This window comes from Sinocyclocheilus anshuiensis, unplaced genomic scaffold (genome assembly GCF_001515605.1).
Source record: "Sinocyclocheilus anshuiensis isolate Anshui unplaced genomic scaffold, SAMN03320099.WGS_v1.1 scaffold247, whole genome shotgun sequence".
Classification (NCBI taxonomy): Eukaryota; Metazoa; Chordata; class Actinopteri; order Cypriniformes; family Cyprinidae; genus Sinocyclocheilus; species Sinocyclocheilus anshuiensis.
The window spans coordinates 696,764-713,927 of record NW_015552543.1 but is presented as its reverse complement, the minus strand read 5'-3'; the positions used below and the strand labels follow the sequence as shown (position 1 = coordinate 713,927).

Genomic DNA, 17,164 nt, shown 5'->3' with positions numbered 1-17,164 from the left:
ATTTGTACACTGATATTTTCTAATGGATAATTTTAGTTTGAAATAAATTGGCTGTAAGCGATTTCTGGCAGTTTTTTTTTGTCAAACTTTTATTTGGCAGAAACCTGAGATAGCAAACTTGTGATTATTTTCTGGCAGCACATACTTGCAGTCTGTTGCAACAGGTATTTGCTTTGTATTATATTGTGATGTTGTGTTTTATTAATGGTAGATGTACGTATATTGTTTTTTTTATTGTAAGCAAAATTTGTACAATTATTTTGTTTTTGAAAAAAGTAAAAAAAAAAAAAAAAAACTTTTTCACGATATTCAAATTTTTTGAGATGCACCTGCACATAATAAATATACACAGTACACACACATATATTATGTAAACAAAACTTTTATTTTGGATGCGATTAATCGCGATTAATCGTTTGACAGTACTAGTTTATAGATATGCAAATACCACATACCTGCGGTCCGGTTTAGTGTTGGCTGATTTGATCGATGTTGGTATGAGAGTATCAAACAGCTGATCCTCAGTGCTGTGGAAAAGCATTCAGTCAGTGATGTTCTTTGTTTTACGATGACTGAAAAGCATTTACTTGTAATTATCTGTCAGATTCTCACCTCTTTGTGGATCGGACAGAATATGATGTTGTTTTAGTTGGTGAAACATCCTCTTTGGTGTAGGTTTTGATGCTAGAATTTAACATGTTATGAGGTTAAGAAAGCAGCCACATTTGCTCAGGCTAAATTGCTTAAGGCTAAACGAGTTACTGTACCTTGTGGTGGTCTTGACAGGTGAGGTTGGTCTAAAAAAAGAATTATAGATTTAATTTTAATACTCACAAAAAGAAAGTAAAAGATTAATTGAATTATGAGATTATTTTCAACTTCATTTTATAACACTCACCCATCAACAGTGTCCTTTGATGACTTGACAGTAATAACCTCAGTCTTGTAACCACTTTAAGAACAGATAACATGCAGTGAGACATAGCTTGACAATTTTGCACATTTAAGCCACAAATGAATATGAAATTCATTGAAATAGATAACATAGATGACAACATATCAAACCAACACATTTATCTTATTTGAACAGTTTATCTATTAGTTATCATCTACAACCAAACACATTATTAAAATTTGTGTGGAAAGTGTGTTTGTGCTATATCTTTAAAATAAATGGCACTTGGTTTGGCATTCATTTTTTTATTCAAATGAATGAATGCATATTATATTGAGCTGATTTACCCAGAACTCTTGGTGTTTAAATCTGCCAGGTCTATATTGGTGAGTGTTTTAGACTTCACCACATCCTGCCTAAGGACCAGAAGACAACACAGTTTAGAATAGTTAAAGTGCCTGTATGAACTGACCTTGACATTCATAACATGATCTGCGATTGCAAGCAAAGATGATTATAGTGTGAAATAGTTATGACAGATTTGACATTGATATGATGTACTTTCAGCATCTTACTTGGTAGTGGTCACAGTTGTCTCGGTTATCTTTGTACCATCCTTGATTGTTGTTGTAGAAGTAGAGCTGAAAGAGCAATCATCAGGTTTGTAAGAAGCTAGTCTTCATTCATTCAGTCAATCAGTCATTAAGCAGGTGTGTCTCAGAGGTGTTACCTTTTCCTCGGCTCAGTTTTCACTGTTGTTTTAGTTCCTGTGGTTCTGTAGGGTTGGGTTGGGAAGATAATTGAGCTCTTAAAATGTTTTAAATTCCCAGCTTTTTGGCTTCTGAACACTCTTACAAACAGGTTTTAAATACAGCAAACATTGGTGACTAATCATATTGTAAATGTAAGTCTACATTCTTCAGTAGATTAAGTATTATTGTGCTGTATAATACTCTGTTATTTTCCTAAAGTAAGTTCAAGATATTTACTATGAGACAGATTTAAGCAATAAACGTCATGATTTTTCAGTGCTAGAAAAGAGTGTGCATATTTTACCTGGTTTCATTCAGTTTGTCCTGGCTACCACCAAATCTACATATTGAAAACAATCAGTGAGACCACTTGATTAGATTTTATTGCATAAACTTTCTCCAAAGAACCCATTTCTTCTACATCAGATATCATGCTTCGGTAAATCATAATTATGACATAAACGTCACCAGTTTGACATAAAATATCAATATTATGAAATAAAGTCTAAATGATGAGATACCAAGTCATAATTATTAGACAAGAAGTAGAAATTGTGGGAGTCAAAATCATAATTATGAAATACAATACATACTAAGGCCATGTCCACACGTACACGGGTATTTTTATAAATGGAGTTTCCGTTTAAAAAAAAATCTCTGTCCACATGAAAACGCAAACGCATGCTATGAAGCACTGTCAAGAGCATGCCAAACCAACAGGTGGTGATATAATCTCAACCGTAAAGCCATGTTGGCCAATCAGAAGCCTGAAAAAGTCTCCAGTAGGCGGAGATAATGCGCAGGCTCCGACGTCACAAGCCAAAAACTCCAGTTTCGCTGTCTACACGATAACACCGCAACCGGAGTTTTTGAAAATCTTCACCCTGGCAGGCGTTTTCAAAAATGTTCGGTTTCAGTGACCTGGTGCTGCGTTTGCGCGTGGACTAACGGCCAAACCGCGTAGAAAAAGCTGCGGGTTTAAAAAAAATAATCGCGTTCGTGTGGACAGGGCATTAGTCATAATTATGAGTTAAAAAGTAGAAATTGTCATGAGTTTGTCATAATCATTACTTTTTATCTCGTTTTGACTTTTTATGTCATCATTTCAACATTTTTTATAACTGACAATTTCAATTTCAACGGTATCGAAATTTTCGACAAATTTTGACTTTGTATCTCAATTATGACATATGTCATCATTTCAACATTTTATGTCATAATTATAACATAATTCAACTTCTGTCATAATATTGGCTTTTTATCTCATAATGAATAATGCATCTCATAATTTCAACTTTTTATCTTATAATTAGTGCTGTCAAACGATTAATCGCATCCAAAATAAAAGTTTTTGTTTACATAATGTACGTGTGTGTACTGTGTATATTTATTATGTATATATAAATGCACACACATGCAGTATATATTTTAAAAATATTTACATGTATTTACATGTCTATATTTATATTCATATAATTTATATTATAAATTAATATATTTAATATATAAACATAACATATTTTTCTGAAATATATACATGCATTTGTGTGTATTTATATATACATAATAAATGTACACAGTGCACACACATATATTATGTAAACAAAAACATATTTTGGATGCGATTAATCGCGATTAATCGTTTGACAGCACTACTTATGATTACAATTTTTAGGTCATAATTTCGATTTAACAGTTGTTTTTCTTATGTGGCAGAAATGGGCTACCATACTAGTGAGTATTGTTTTGTACTGTGTAATCTGCTGCACATTTGGTAAGATGTTTGATGTAAGAAAGTCTCAAGTGCGTCTTCAGCAGTGTATTACCTTTTAGTGAGCGCTTGGACAGAGGCACCTGATGAAGTGGTGACAGTGCTGGTTTTGCTCTCGGTTTTGCTAGTTTTATCTTGAGGGCTTCATGAAAAAAAGATCATAAGAATCTCATATTACAACTTTTAATAGCAACATGTTGATCTACACACGAGATTACCCACTTGACAAGGTTTTCGTTGGACTTATAATGACCCAGAACACTTTTGCCGAAGTTTGCATCACGTCTGTTGAGAGAAGGGAAAAATAAATTGAGCTTGTCAGTTGTTTAGTCTGTCAGACACACATAAATCCCACTGACATAAATATAACAGAGGCGAGATGTTAAACAAGTTATGTCTGTCTGGTTTGCTGTTAATTGATGAATGTGTTGAAAACTTACTCGACTTGTTCTTCCTCGTTCACATTTGACTTAATCCAGCTATTGTCCTTCAGCAGGGATTTCTTTTTGCCGTCATCCACTGTTTTGGTGGATCTAGTGCTTGAAGTTGTAACTGTTTTCAATAAAAATAATAGGTAAATAAAATGACTTGATTATGGATGATATATAATGAAAGCAATGTCATTTTAAGGCGTTTTCTCACCTGTTTGGGGTTTACTGTATGACTTTGGAGTGAAAGACATGGTTTATGCTGTAAAATGGAATTAATACACATTATTACATTTGCAGTAGATACAGTGCAGTCACTTCTAACAAGGCTACCATCCACAAGATGGTGCCACTAGACGATTATGAGTGCATCCAGTGCATTAAATGCATAATTTCACAAATCACGGTTAACACGTTCCATTCCTAGTAGTGTTTGATGTAGCGCTGTCCTTTTAATTCATACCTTCCTGGATACACCCAAAACTAGTTTGTCCTGATCCCTGTACCGACACACCCTGTTTAAACACCTGCCACTGAAACCATAGCAACATTCTCATGCTTGGAAATAATCATCAGATGTACTAAAAAACACTCAGCAACATGGGAGTTCTCGCTGGATTTCTTGTAGCATAGTTAAAATTGTAAAAAATTAAAAATTAACTTTCTTTTGCCGATCTTCATACTTGGGTAGCTGACATGAAATAGGCTACTTGTAGGAAGCTGACCTGCTAAACTCCATCTAAAACAATTTGAAACAATATTTGACTAATTATTTTTTAATTATTATGCATGCAGCTTCTATGAGGTCCATTTAGAGAGACTACACACTTTAATATACTGTATGCATGTTTTATATTTTTAAAATAAACAATAAGGAATTTATATACAAACAATTTATTTACATGTGTATGATATTAACGCATCATATAAATATATATCATACATTTTAACATTAAATCTTTGACACATTATGCATGAACTACCCATTTATAAAAACAATTACAAATCAGAATAATCTCTGTGGGAATTCACAATGTTTCGCAAATCATTATTATAAAAAATAACAGTCCAGGAAAAAACTACTATATGGAGAAACTGATGTATTTGTATTTTGATTTGAGAAGAAATCCACTGTCACACTTTTGACGTATAGAAGCACCATTCTAATTTTATTTTTGAAAAAAACTACAGTAAACGTCATGTCCTTCAATCTCACCTTGACATTGTAAACTGTTCTTTAGTAAGACTGCACTGTGTAACTACTAAATACTAAACAATGTTTAATTACAGTCATACAATACATCCATTTCACAAGAGAATCCATTTAAATGAACATGCTTTAGAATTGATCACTAACCTAAAAACCCATTGATTTTACAATCAAACAGACTAAAAATATTAACCATGAAAATGACTGACATATAATTAGAACAGAATTCATAGACACACATACAGATAGAAGTCTACGAACAGTCATACCTCGGTATTTCAGGTGCGCGGGATGTGATAGAGGTTAAGTGAGAATAACATACAGTTTGCTGCTCTTCCCCTCTTACATATTTGACCTGGGTAGGGAAGGCAAGACCAGTGAAAGGTGTGGCTTCATGTGACACACACCAGAGCAACTGAACCTGAACTGTCAGCACAGCTATGTCAGTGTAGTTTACAGTAGGGGTGTGTCTTCATGAGGTCTTTCCCAAAAAGCGCTTAGTAATGAATGGCAGGACATCAGCAGCCAATTGTCTGTCTTAGGAAACTATGTGAAAGCCACCATAACAACCTCCACCGAGACGGCAAGATAAAACTGTTTGGGGTGTTGCTCCCAAGGTTTACAGGTTCAAACGTCTGTAATTCTGATTGTTTATTGCTTATAAATGGGGAAGTCGTGGATGGGGAAGTTGTGGCCTAATGGTTAGAGTCGGACTCGTAACCCAAAGGTTGCGGGTTCGAGTCTCGTACCGGCAGGGATTGTAGGTGGGGGGAGTGAATGTACAGCACTCTCTTCCACCTTCAATACCACGACTGAGGTGCCCTTGAGCAAGGCACCGAACCCCAACTGCTCCCCGGGCGCCGCAGCAAAAAAATGGCTGCCCACTGCTCCGGGTGTGTGTTCACGGTGTGTGTGTGTGTTCACTGCTGTGTGTGTGCACTTAGGATGGGTTAAATGCAGAGCACTAATTCCTAGTATGGGTCACCATACTTGGCCACATGTCATGTCACTTTTTAATATTTTGCCAGCAATTATTGTAGTTCAGAATCAGGCACTTACTGGAATTAAAATGTAATGTTTAATTAAATTAATTACTTGTTTCTGTATAACTGATTGAATTGAATAAAATTGTTTCAAAGTAGAAGCCTAAATCTCCATATTTTTTAGTTTACACTAAAAAATTATTTGTCGAAATTGTAAATAAAATAAAGATTATTGGAGTGTGTTTACAAGAAAATACGTTTCAGTTTTTCTACTTCAAAAATTTCACAATGTTACTTGCCATTTCTTTGTAATTATTTGTGAAATTTACCAGCAATTATGATTTCAACATTATTAAAAAATATTTTTTTTTTCAAAGTTGTAAATAAATAAAAAGGATTGGAGTATGTTTTACAAGAAAATATTATTGCCGTCTTTCTACTTCAAAATGTACAAAAGTTACTTGCCATTTCTTTGTATTTGTGAAATGTAGAGTGAAAAGTATTTCAAAGTAAACCCTTCACCATTTTTTCAGTGTACTAGAGCAGGCTCAAATCAAAGTTACATGGTGAAGGCTTGGCGATATTACATTATATAATGATATATAATGATATATAGCTCTGAACCTCAGAAGATGAAACCCTCTTGAGCCAGAAAATATTTTTTTGGTTGTTCTAAATGAACAGGGGTGTTGTTGCAGAAGCCTGCGGTTGTTAGGTTTGTGCTTTATTGTGGGAGGTAACGTATATAGTATGTCTGACAGAAAATATGAAGAGTATGTCTTGTGGGGTGTGACGCTGTGGTTCATGTTAATCACACCCTTCCTCAATAGTTTTAAAGTGTGTAATATGCAAAAGACAATCAAACTAGGTGACATTCGATGAGGAAGAAGCTGCTTCTTATGTTACACCAATCATTTTAATGCAAATATTAATGTTTGTAAACACAAGGTTTGGACTGAGAATACAATGATTGTATTTATTTAACAGGAAACATTGGGCATCTGAGGTTTAAATAAGGTTCTTTTATCTGCTTGTTCAATTTTGTAACACAAGTAACATAATTGCTGAACATTTTATTACTACTTAATTTCATTGTGTTCAGTTCACTCAAATATCTGAAACTGAAGTTTAAATCTTTTATCTTTTTTTGTTTCTATAAATGAAACGGCATATGAGTTTTAGTTCCCAGCATGATTTCCATAGGACTCATTTGGGAGAATAAATGTTGAAATTAAGTGCTATTTAATGTGTTTTGTGTAAAGGCAAACCCATGTTTAAAGTTCAGCTGGACATTTAAAAGAGTTTCTGTTGTTGGCGTTTTTGCGGTTAACAGTGGAACATGTGGTTGGGTTATAGGATGGTTATATAAGTTAACTATTGTGTTAGTTGTTCCATTAAATGAGTATAGCTGTGCTAACGTCAATGCAGTAACAAATTAAAAATGTATGTCTAAAATAAAGTAAGTTTGTGTGAACACGTTCCTTAAAAAATCAGGTCATACGTCCTCTTTTCCAGGACATTTCTAAATTGCCAAGAGCCCAGATTTTGGCTTTGTTTTCCTATTGTTTTCATACTTGCTGAAGGTAATGACTGAAAAGGAGTTCGACCAATGGCGTGCAGGCATTGTACATAATCGACCAATCGTGGCGTGCGAGAAGGCGGGATCTACAGAGAAACAACGGTCAACGCAACTTGTTCATAATGTATGCGGATTGTAGAGAGCACATCAATTTATCAATTGAATTATTTAACTTTTTAAGTTAGGATTTTACTTAATTCCATGTGTGAAATTTATCTGAGAAATCTAAGTGCAAAAAACTCACTGAGAAGCAATCAGGATAATATGCCATATGCCTGATTACAGCTTTATCAGGTACTCATTCATACCTCTGAATCATGATGCATATGACTGATCTTGATTCAGTTTAGCCTAAAAGTCATAACAAACTCTTGTGTTTATGAGAAAGTAGCAGACATGGCTATTTTGTGACATATAAAGAGATGAATTAGGTCTATATTAGGTGAATTGGCAGCTTTAAATAAATTGCCTTTGAAAACTACAAGCTCTGTTATTCTTAATGAAGGTAAACGTGAAATACTTTTCACTTGTACCTTTCTGGAAGTTTCTAATGATCCTGTAGACCTTGACTAGCTGGTTCAGGTGTGTTGAATCAGGGCTGGAAAGTGGCCCTCAGGAGCAGGATTGGACAGCTCTTCTATTTACAAATGAATAAATAGATTACAAAATGTATTAACACTAAATCATAGTCGTAATTTGGATTTTGTTGAGAGGTTTGACAAAGTGAGTCATATATATCATCAGATATTCATCAGAATTCTCAAATATTGTAGTGCTTTTATCCTTTTTGTGCCGCATTTACTCTGTTCTGTTATTTTACCAAGTTCTCTTGTAAGATTTTATTTTTTCCCCAATCACTGAATGCAAAACTTCCCATTGATTGTGTTAAATAAAGTGTCTCTGGAAAGGTGCCTTTATTAACGTTTTACTGTAGTAATATAAACTGTATCGCGAAAATATAGTTGAAAATGTAATGTAGATTTAACATTAATTCTGAGTACATCAGATTGCAACACTGTTGTATATATTATCCTTACCTCAATATTGTTGCAAGAAAAGTGATTTAGAACCAACCTTATTTGTAAGGTTAATTTAATGAATCAAAGTTGTATCATCATGCAACATGCTTAAGATAGATAGATAGATAGATAGATAGATAGATAGATAGATAGATAGATAGAAGTTTTTCACTTTAGCAATGAAGTTTCTCACCACTAGATGGGGCAAGAAATTAAAACGTTCATATTTGCGTTCATGAACTTACTGCAGTGAAGTTTTAAAATGAAGAATTTCTAAGTAAGAATTTGTACCTTTCTCGCTGCATTAAACATTTTTAATTTTAGGATACCTGTGCATATTGTGCTATTAGAAACCTTATTATGACCTTATTACATGTGCACTTACTCTCATATAACCTTTTCTCACTATCTCTCTTCCTGTTTTATAGACATCCACATACATATTCTATTTGTCTCATGCCTGCTGATCATACTAGTGTGAACTATTTGAAATGGGAACCTTTATTTTTAATAGTGCACTGTGGGTGGATTGTCTATTAGATTATTTATGATTATATTTTAAAGGCAAAGGTTGTATGAACAATAATATAGTAATATCCACTTACATGTTCATTTCCCTTCTGCATTACCATGATTCAACTCTCTGAAGATTACCTCATACAGTGAGGTATGCATTAATATTTTTGTTTCAAAAGTTTCATTGTTGTTCAAAGATGACATGAAAACTGAAGTTTGCCAGGTTTAATTAAAGCTCTCTCCACAGAGGTGAGGTGACTGCTCCCGCCAAGACAATTGCCAATTATTTTTTATCAGTGAAGAGAAATGTTACATCTGAGAAGAGATCGTTGCAGGTATACAGAATTGATATCAAAGTGAAATGTTGTGGATACAAAGAGAATATATGGGTGGCAACTAAGTCAACCCTATGTTTTCAAGTACCAGGGCCATAAGGGGGACCCATGTGACCCTTCAGCAAACTTATGGAAATAATAAATTTGTTTAAATAAAATAATATATTTTTAAATATACTTTTTCTTTCAAAATATACCTTTAAGATTTGAAGTATATTACAAGTGGATGTTCAATAAAATTAAGTGCACTTCTTTTTCACAAATCTATCTATCTATCTATCTATCTATCTAACTATCTATCTACCTACCTACCTACCTACCTACCTACCTATCTCTCATCTATTTTGTTGGGATGAAAAATAGATGAGCTTTGTTGTGAGTTTGCATGAGATGAGTAAAAAACTAAACAAAACAAACAAACAAAACAATAAATTAAGTCATACGTGTTTGTAATGACAAGATAGTGAATATATGATGACAGAATTTTCATTTTTGGGTGAACTGTCTCTTTAAAGCCTGACTACTAATAAATGAAACATAGTTAATTAGTTGAAATTATTTTATTATGTGAGAAACAGAAAATGTGAAATTACGTTCTACAGCTGTATTCTGCTGTTAACCAATCAGAATCAAGTATTCCAGAATAATATGTAAACACAATAATAACGTATAAAAGATCTTATAAATAGGCCTAATATTACCAGTTATTGCCAGAAATTCGTAGCTCATGTTATTGTCAGGGCATAATAACCTTACAAATGTAACGTATGTTGTATTGGGCTGTGTGACTCAGATTCACATTTAGAAGAAACGAACGTTAAAGCATCCAAACCCGCATCTGACGCGTTATACTCGGCCGCTCCATTACTACAGCGGGCGCGTTTACAAATCTACCGAGTCCACTAGCAAGACAGCACTCTAGGCGCATTGAGAATCGTCGCTCGCGCGCCCAAATAGTGGCTAGGTAGGCCGCGCAGTGCGTTTTGAATCACAGCCGGTGTGTGCTACGGATGGGAATGTATCCCAGCATGCTTGACAGTCAGCGACATGAACAGGGAAGGATGATGAAGCTAAGATGGCAGCGCTGCTAGGGGTGCTGTCTTTACAGGGTCGAGAAAAACAGCAGGAACACCCGCGAAGCACGGACGTCAGCTCGCGCTGTTGACTTCTTTCACTAAAGGCAGTTGGATCGCCTGCAGTCGAGGAAATAACGGTCGGTGTTTGATCCGAGCGTAGGAAAGAAAGGGACGCGTATTTCGCAGTCGCAGCAGAGCGGCTCACCGTAAACGTCGTTTTAATTGGAGATAACGCACTCGGATGTAATTCGCCGGGCGTTTTTGCGGCTTTGCGGCTTTGCGGAGCGGATTTATGGAGGGGGATTTGGACTTTTAGCTCTGTTGACTGACATTGTAATCTAATATATGCGTTGTTCCCCTGAACGATGATGTGTGCTGCTGCGGCAACCGGTGCCGGTGGCAGCGGGATCCCGTCCTCCTCGTCCCACTCCATGGGGCTGGGAGTCAGGGTCATTCCCGGAGCTGGAAGCGATTTCGCATCGATCGGAGCAGGGATGGGCTCCTGTCCTGTTGTGGGGGCCCGCTCGGATTGCCGGAGTCGCTACCAGCTTCTTCTCTCAGGGCGAGCACTGGCGGAGCGGTACCGGAGGATTTACACCACTGCGATCAACGACAAAGAGCAGGGGCTCAACCTCGGCAGGTGGGTCTGATTTACCGGCTCGGTTAACCGGCGTACTGATGGACGTGTTTGTAAACAAAACCCATTGGGTTAAACATGAGCTCAATTGTGCCCAAACAGCAGTAACTTAGCAGTTAGCATGCGGCTAACTTCCTTAGCGGGCGCAGCTAAAACACTCGTTTCATCTCATGCAGGTCAACGCAGAAGCTCAGTTTGTGTTGATTTTGATTTGTGCGCTTTTTAACATCACGTTCACTCTGCTGTCACGGTCAACAATGCCGTTTCGAGACATATTGCACGACTAGATCAATAGCTGTCGCGTTAGCTGTTAAGCAGCTGCTTATAGGCTCATGATGTAACATTAACGTTAGTGTTGTGCTAATAGGACGTGGCTGGATGAGTTTAATGTGTATAATAAAACTCAACTGGCTTCAAATACAGTGCACAGACAATGATATGTTATGCGAAGAAGGCTATATTAAACCTTTCGCATCAAATTTGTGTACATTAAAGACAAGCGAAATGCTGTCAGGCTTGTGAAACGTCTTATAGTCCCAGTTCAGATTGTGGGTATCAGCCTTCTTCACTGAATTGCATGTTCAGACAGATAGTTATTCATAACCAGCTATTACATTTACATAACTGTGACTTATTCAACGATATTACATATGGTATCGTATATATTCAAAGCAGCAGGCGTGTCTCGTTGAGGTGAAGGGCTGGGTTCTGTTTTGCCTGACGTCACCCTGCTGTAGACACACACACACACACACACACACACACAGATGTGCTTCACCTCAGAGCTGTCTCTTATTAGTGATCCCACCGTACAAATCATTATTGTTTCTGTTCATATATTCGTAGTTTGACTTTTTTTTTTTTTACTATATTACTATATTATTATTATTTCTTTGCTGGCTTTTCTATGCACAATTTTTTCATTATTAAGTTGTGATAATGTGCTTACAAAAATATGTCATGAAGAATTTCTGGAAGAATATGGAAAGTGATTTTGGAAAGTGATTTTTCTTGAGGTTTGGTAGTCATTTACAAGCAGCAGTTACTAAAGAACTGCAAGCTCCTACTCTTAAATTATATTTAGCCTCATTGCAAATGAGTAGATTTTGATTTCTTATTTGATTTAATAAATAAATCAAAATACTGTATCAGCCTTCTTCACTGAATTGCATGTTCAGACAGATAGTTATTCATAACCAGCTATTACATTTACATAACTGTGACTTATTCAACGATATTACATATGGTATCGTATATATTCAAAGCAGCAGGCGTGTCTCGTTGAGGTGAAGGGCTGGGTTCTGTTTTGCCTGACGTCACCCTGCTGTAGACACACACACACACACACACACACACACACTGATGTGCTTCACCTCAGAGCTGTCTCTTATTAGTGATCCCACCGTACAAATCATTATTGTTTCTGTTCATATATTCGTAGTTTGACCTTTGCTTAATCCATAAGTTGTTTCACAGTTGCCAAAAAATGAAATACGTAAGAATGAGAACACACACATTTCTATGCTTCAATTAATTTGAACTCTTTAGCAAATGAAATGCAGCATATCTTAACAGATTCAATAAATAAAGCAGACTCATACAGAAGACTTCTATTTCAAATTTAGATTGGCCAAATTGATTTAATCTATATGAATTTTACAAATAATAATAATTTCACACATAAAACTTGACTAGAGGTCAATAAAAATAATCTAATATTTTTTTTCTAATATCTTTGAGCGTAACAACTGTCATAATTCTGTAATTGTAAATATCACATGCACTTTTTTTTTTTTTTTTTTTTTAGGTTTGCCTAATTGCTTTTAATGTATATTAAATTTTACCTAAAAATCATATGGTTCAAAATTAAATGAACATATACAACTCAAGTCAAGATTAATAAGCACAGAATGACTAGAGGTCAACAAAAATAATCTAATACATTTTTTAAGATCTTTGAGATTAAGATCAAGTCAAAAAGAATGTTATATGCTATGTTGTTACTGACTTCTCTATGCAAAAGTTATAAAAATAAATAAAAATCATACAAATGTGTTTAGTAGAATGTATGTGATGAAGGTCTCAATTTGTATCAGTTTGCAAAATTGAAAATAAATTGACCACATTTTTTCCCTCATTCCAATCTCTGGGAAGTAGGAGTTTTTGAGGTCTAATAATCCTTTTACCAGTGGTTTCATAGTGTACACTTACACCACCCACTCATGACGCCACCAGCGTTGATAGCATGCAAAGAGCGCTGAACCATTGAACGCCCCTCCCAACCTTCAGGCTCTTCATCACAAGCAGCCTCGTTCACTTTTCACTGCATATGATCAGCTGCCGTTATTCCATTGTTTACTGCTGTACACAAACTCTAGCACTTCAGCACCATTCCTACATAACGTTCTACATAATAGCAGATTCACATGGCTCTCTTGATGAAAATAAAACTATGATCTCCCGCTGCCCGAGCGCTTTCTTGTGTGGGGTTGCCACTAGGATTTGGGCTATTTGCAGTTTCTCATGTTAGACAAACAGTGTCATTTTACTGTGTGTAAGCAAATTTAAACCAGTGTGAAAAAGACCAACATGGGCTTTATTGCAAAGGTGTTAACATGGCAGCATGGAGTCCCTTTAAGATATTACTGCTCTTAAAATCCATCCTTATTAAAAATGCATGTTAAAACCGCACATTATGACTACATGTGCTGACCGATTGTGATGTATGACCTCTGGACTTTATACCAGTATATTGAACTGGTACTAACTACTTGACAAACAAAATTGAAAATGCCAAATATGTTAGTAGTAGTGTCAACCTCAGATGCCCACAATCAATTCACTGGCTGTCTGATTCATATTGCACACTAAACTGCCAGCCAATATCCGAAAATCGGCAGATCGAAAGTGATTGACCACACTATTTCTGTCTATCGAAAAGTCCACCAGAGAACAAAGTCGTGTTTATGATGTGCTGGATTGACACACTGCATGTTTTTTTGGACAGCTGCTGCTGTTCAGTTTTTCTAGGCATAAATCCATCTCTGAACAACAGCATATAAAACCAAAAATGAACTGTTTAGTCAGTTTCCATGTGTTAGACAATCTCCTCCTTTTTAAGTGGGCAGTTCTTGGCCAGAATAACCTGCAGTTTTGGACCAGACTTATTGCCCTTTGTATATTATTATCTAAATAGACCTTGGTATTAATTCAGGATTTCTGTGGGTCTTAATAAGATATTAAATTTAAGTAGAAAGTCACTGCATTAAATGTTGCATGCACTGCAAAAAAATAAAATAAAAAGAAAAATCTTCCTGTGTTTTTTTTTCGTAAAGATATTTTTAAAGATGCATTTATTTATTTATTCTTTTGTAAAGATACATGTATTTGAGATGCAAATGTGAAGTCTTGTTTTTTTAATGAAGTATATTTTTCTCACCCTATTGGCAGATATTTGCTCTTGTTTTAATCATAAACACTTCATTTGGATCAGTTTCTCAGGAAATACGGCCTCGTTTACACTGCAGGTCTTGATGCCCAATTCTGATTTGTTGCCTATATCCAATTTTCTTGACAGTCCGTTTACACGTTCTTTCAATTGTTTGTGACCCATATCCGATTCATGTGTTTACACTTGCCATACCACCTGAAACATTGTGCATTGTGACGACATAAAGAATATGACGTCATTAAACCGCGGAGAAGTACCAAATTGTCGCAGTTTTAATGACGCTGTTTTAAGAACACAGTGCCTCAGAAAATCCGATCTGCCTGTTTACATGACAGTCGCATTGGCACATATCTGATTTGTATCCGATTTATTTCTACATGTGAATGAGGCCTGAAACCGATCTCGAAATATCCAAATGCATGCTTTTTTTCCTGTTCACACTATCATAGAAGAACACATCCGATCTGTGTCACATCTGAGCAACAAATCGGAATTGGGTCACATTAAACATCGTTTTAAATAATCATTTTACTTCTCAATGTAGCTTGATTTAAAGCGGTCATGAACTGCCTTTGTTTTTTATTTTGTACTGTTCCCTGAGGTCCACTTATAATGTTATAAAAAATTTTACATCAAAAAACATAATTTAGAAGTAATAAGCTAGGGCCTTTTCTGTCCTGTTTTTAACCCCTCTCATCAGAACGCTCCGTTTGAATAGGCGTGACACATAGACTCGGAAGTAAATGCCCACTGCTATGATTGACTAATAGCTTTGTATGTTTGACAGCGTACATTCCTCATAGATGGACGCTTCTGTGATTTAGGTCAAAAACGCATAACTCAATACATATCAAACGATCTGTAAGAAGAGACAAAGCAATAGTGACAATGTAATGAAAACAGTTACTCACACTTGTGTGGTGCGACATCGTATCCACTATAGTCGGCACAGCATCGTCTTTTAGTTTCAATCTTTTTAAAAAACCCGCGTTGAATTGTGCCTTGTTTGTAAACAAATCCACGGTAAAATAAAGTGAACAAAGTTACCAAGTTCTTACTGATGCAGTTTGGAACTTCATTAAAAATAAAGTTGATCCACTCTTTCCTAATGTTGAGATCGATCAGAAGGAAGGCAACGCAAACACTGTTTTTGCACAACTTGGCACTGCACAGCGTTGTTGTCTTCAGAGCCATCTTTATCGTTTGGTCTTTGCGTGACTTGCGCATTTGCCTCTCTCGTAAACACTACATGTGCAAATTGGTGGGCGGGGCTTAACGGGCAGTGATGTTGATCTTCTTCTGCGGAGGCGGTGCTTATCCACACTATTACATCATAGAGTAGAAGATTCCAAAAGCTGTCATTTTGGCAGACTGCCTTCAATATATAAGCTGTTTTTGAGTTCTGAAACTTTCAGGATGTTTGTATATTACAATAACATCTTATATGCCAAAAGATCAAGGGAATTTTGATTTCTCAGAATATGAACCCTTTAAGAATCTTTAGACATTTGCAATGGAAAACAAGACAAAAATACTGAGGAAGTACATAACCATTTGTGCTACATTTAAAATGATTTTCATATTCTTTGTTTTTTGTAAAATGGAGTAAAAAATAACAGATCTGTTGGAAATGGTATTTTCAGACTGTGAAGTGTTGTTATTACAATTCACTGTCTGCTCCTTAAGCATGTATAGAACATATTTTCTTTACTTGGTCTTAAAAAGGCCTTCAAGTTTTAAATTCACCTTCAGAAACCATGTCATTTGTGATTATTCATAGATCACACTGCAAAACCACTAACATGTGTCATTCTTCTCCAGGGGAAAGAAAGCTTTGAGCAAGAAGAAGCTAAAAAGGCGGCAAAAAGTCAAATCAAAAGTGAAAACAAGAACAAAGGTAAGATTGTGAATCTGACTCTGGATACTGTAGTCTTCATTGCTACTCATTTTCTGCCCCATTTAAACCGTGAAGCTATAGGGTTTAAAAGCCATTATTGGTAGCATCATTTCCATATTCACATTCAAATTTTGAAGAAGTATACTTTCATAGACTTCTGCTGTCCATATTTCAAAAACTGTAACCTTTCTCATTTTAACATCATGTAACTGGTTCTTTTGCTAAATGTTGAAGTAGTGGTTTCCATTTAAATCTTCAGTCTGGATTTTCTCTTTGGCCATTTAGGTGCAGCTCTAATTCCATTAAGATTTTTTTTTGCTGTTTTGACAGTGATCACATACAGTACATATGTATACATACATATTTTCATGCTTGGAAACTGCTTTTAGTCGTCACAGTTGAGAAGACGCCAATAAACACTCTCATACATGGCGGAGGATGCGGGAATGCTGGGGTCACGATTGGCAGTTGCTTGGCGACCCGTGTGTTGCACGTTTCCATGGCAACAGCTTCCTCCATCTCCTGCACTGAGCACCTATGTGTGCTGGCAGCAGGGTTTGTCTCGCTACGTCTGCAGCGTTTACCATATGGAATAAAATCGCTGTCAAAAATAAT

The 17,164-nt window shown here is 35.8% G+C and overlaps 2 protein-coding genes across 2 annotated transcripts in view; one reads left to right on the top strand and one right to left on the bottom strand.

The window, feature by feature from the left end:
* LOC107663996 (sciellin-like) overlaps positions 1–5,408 on the bottom strand; it is a 10,853-nt gene extending 5,445 nt beyond the window's left edge. Inside the window, exons 1-13 of the mRNA XM_016454440.1 lie at positions 5,326–5,408; positions 4,061–4,108; positions 3,859–3,970; positions 3,641–3,703; positions 3,474–3,560; positions 1,952–1,987; positions 1,626–1,670; positions 1,471–1,536; positions 1,243–1,311; positions 899–952; positions 768–797; positions 613–684; positions 456–527 (exon numbers count right to left, since the gene is read on the bottom strand). Coding sequence (XP_016309926.1) covers positions 456–527; positions 613–684; positions 768–797; positions 899–952; positions 1,243–1,311; positions 1,471–1,536; positions 1,626–1,670; positions 1,952–1,987; positions 3,474–3,560; positions 3,641–3,703; positions 3,859–3,970; positions 4,061–4,100 — 746 coding nt within the window. The 5' untranslated portion in view covers positions 4,101–4,108; positions 5,326–5,408. The remainder of the gene's footprint in view (positions 1–455; positions 528–612; positions 685–767; positions 798–898; positions 953–1,242; positions 1,312–1,470; positions 1,537–1,625; positions 1,671–1,951; positions 1,988–3,473; positions 3,561–3,640; positions 3,704–3,858; positions 3,971–4,060; positions 4,109–5,325) is intronic.
* A 5,095-nt stretch (positions 5,409–10,503) lies between these two features.
* Positions 10,504–17,164, top strand: part of LOC107664005 (E3 ubiquitin-protein ligase MYCBP2-like) — a 157,021-nt gene continuing 150,360 nt past the window's right edge. The window contains 2 exon segments of the mRNA XM_016454448.1: positions 10,504–11,204; positions 16,474–16,549. Coding sequence (XP_016309934.1) covers positions 10,930–11,204; positions 16,474–16,549 — 351 coding nt within the window. The 5' untranslated portion in view covers positions 10,504–10,929.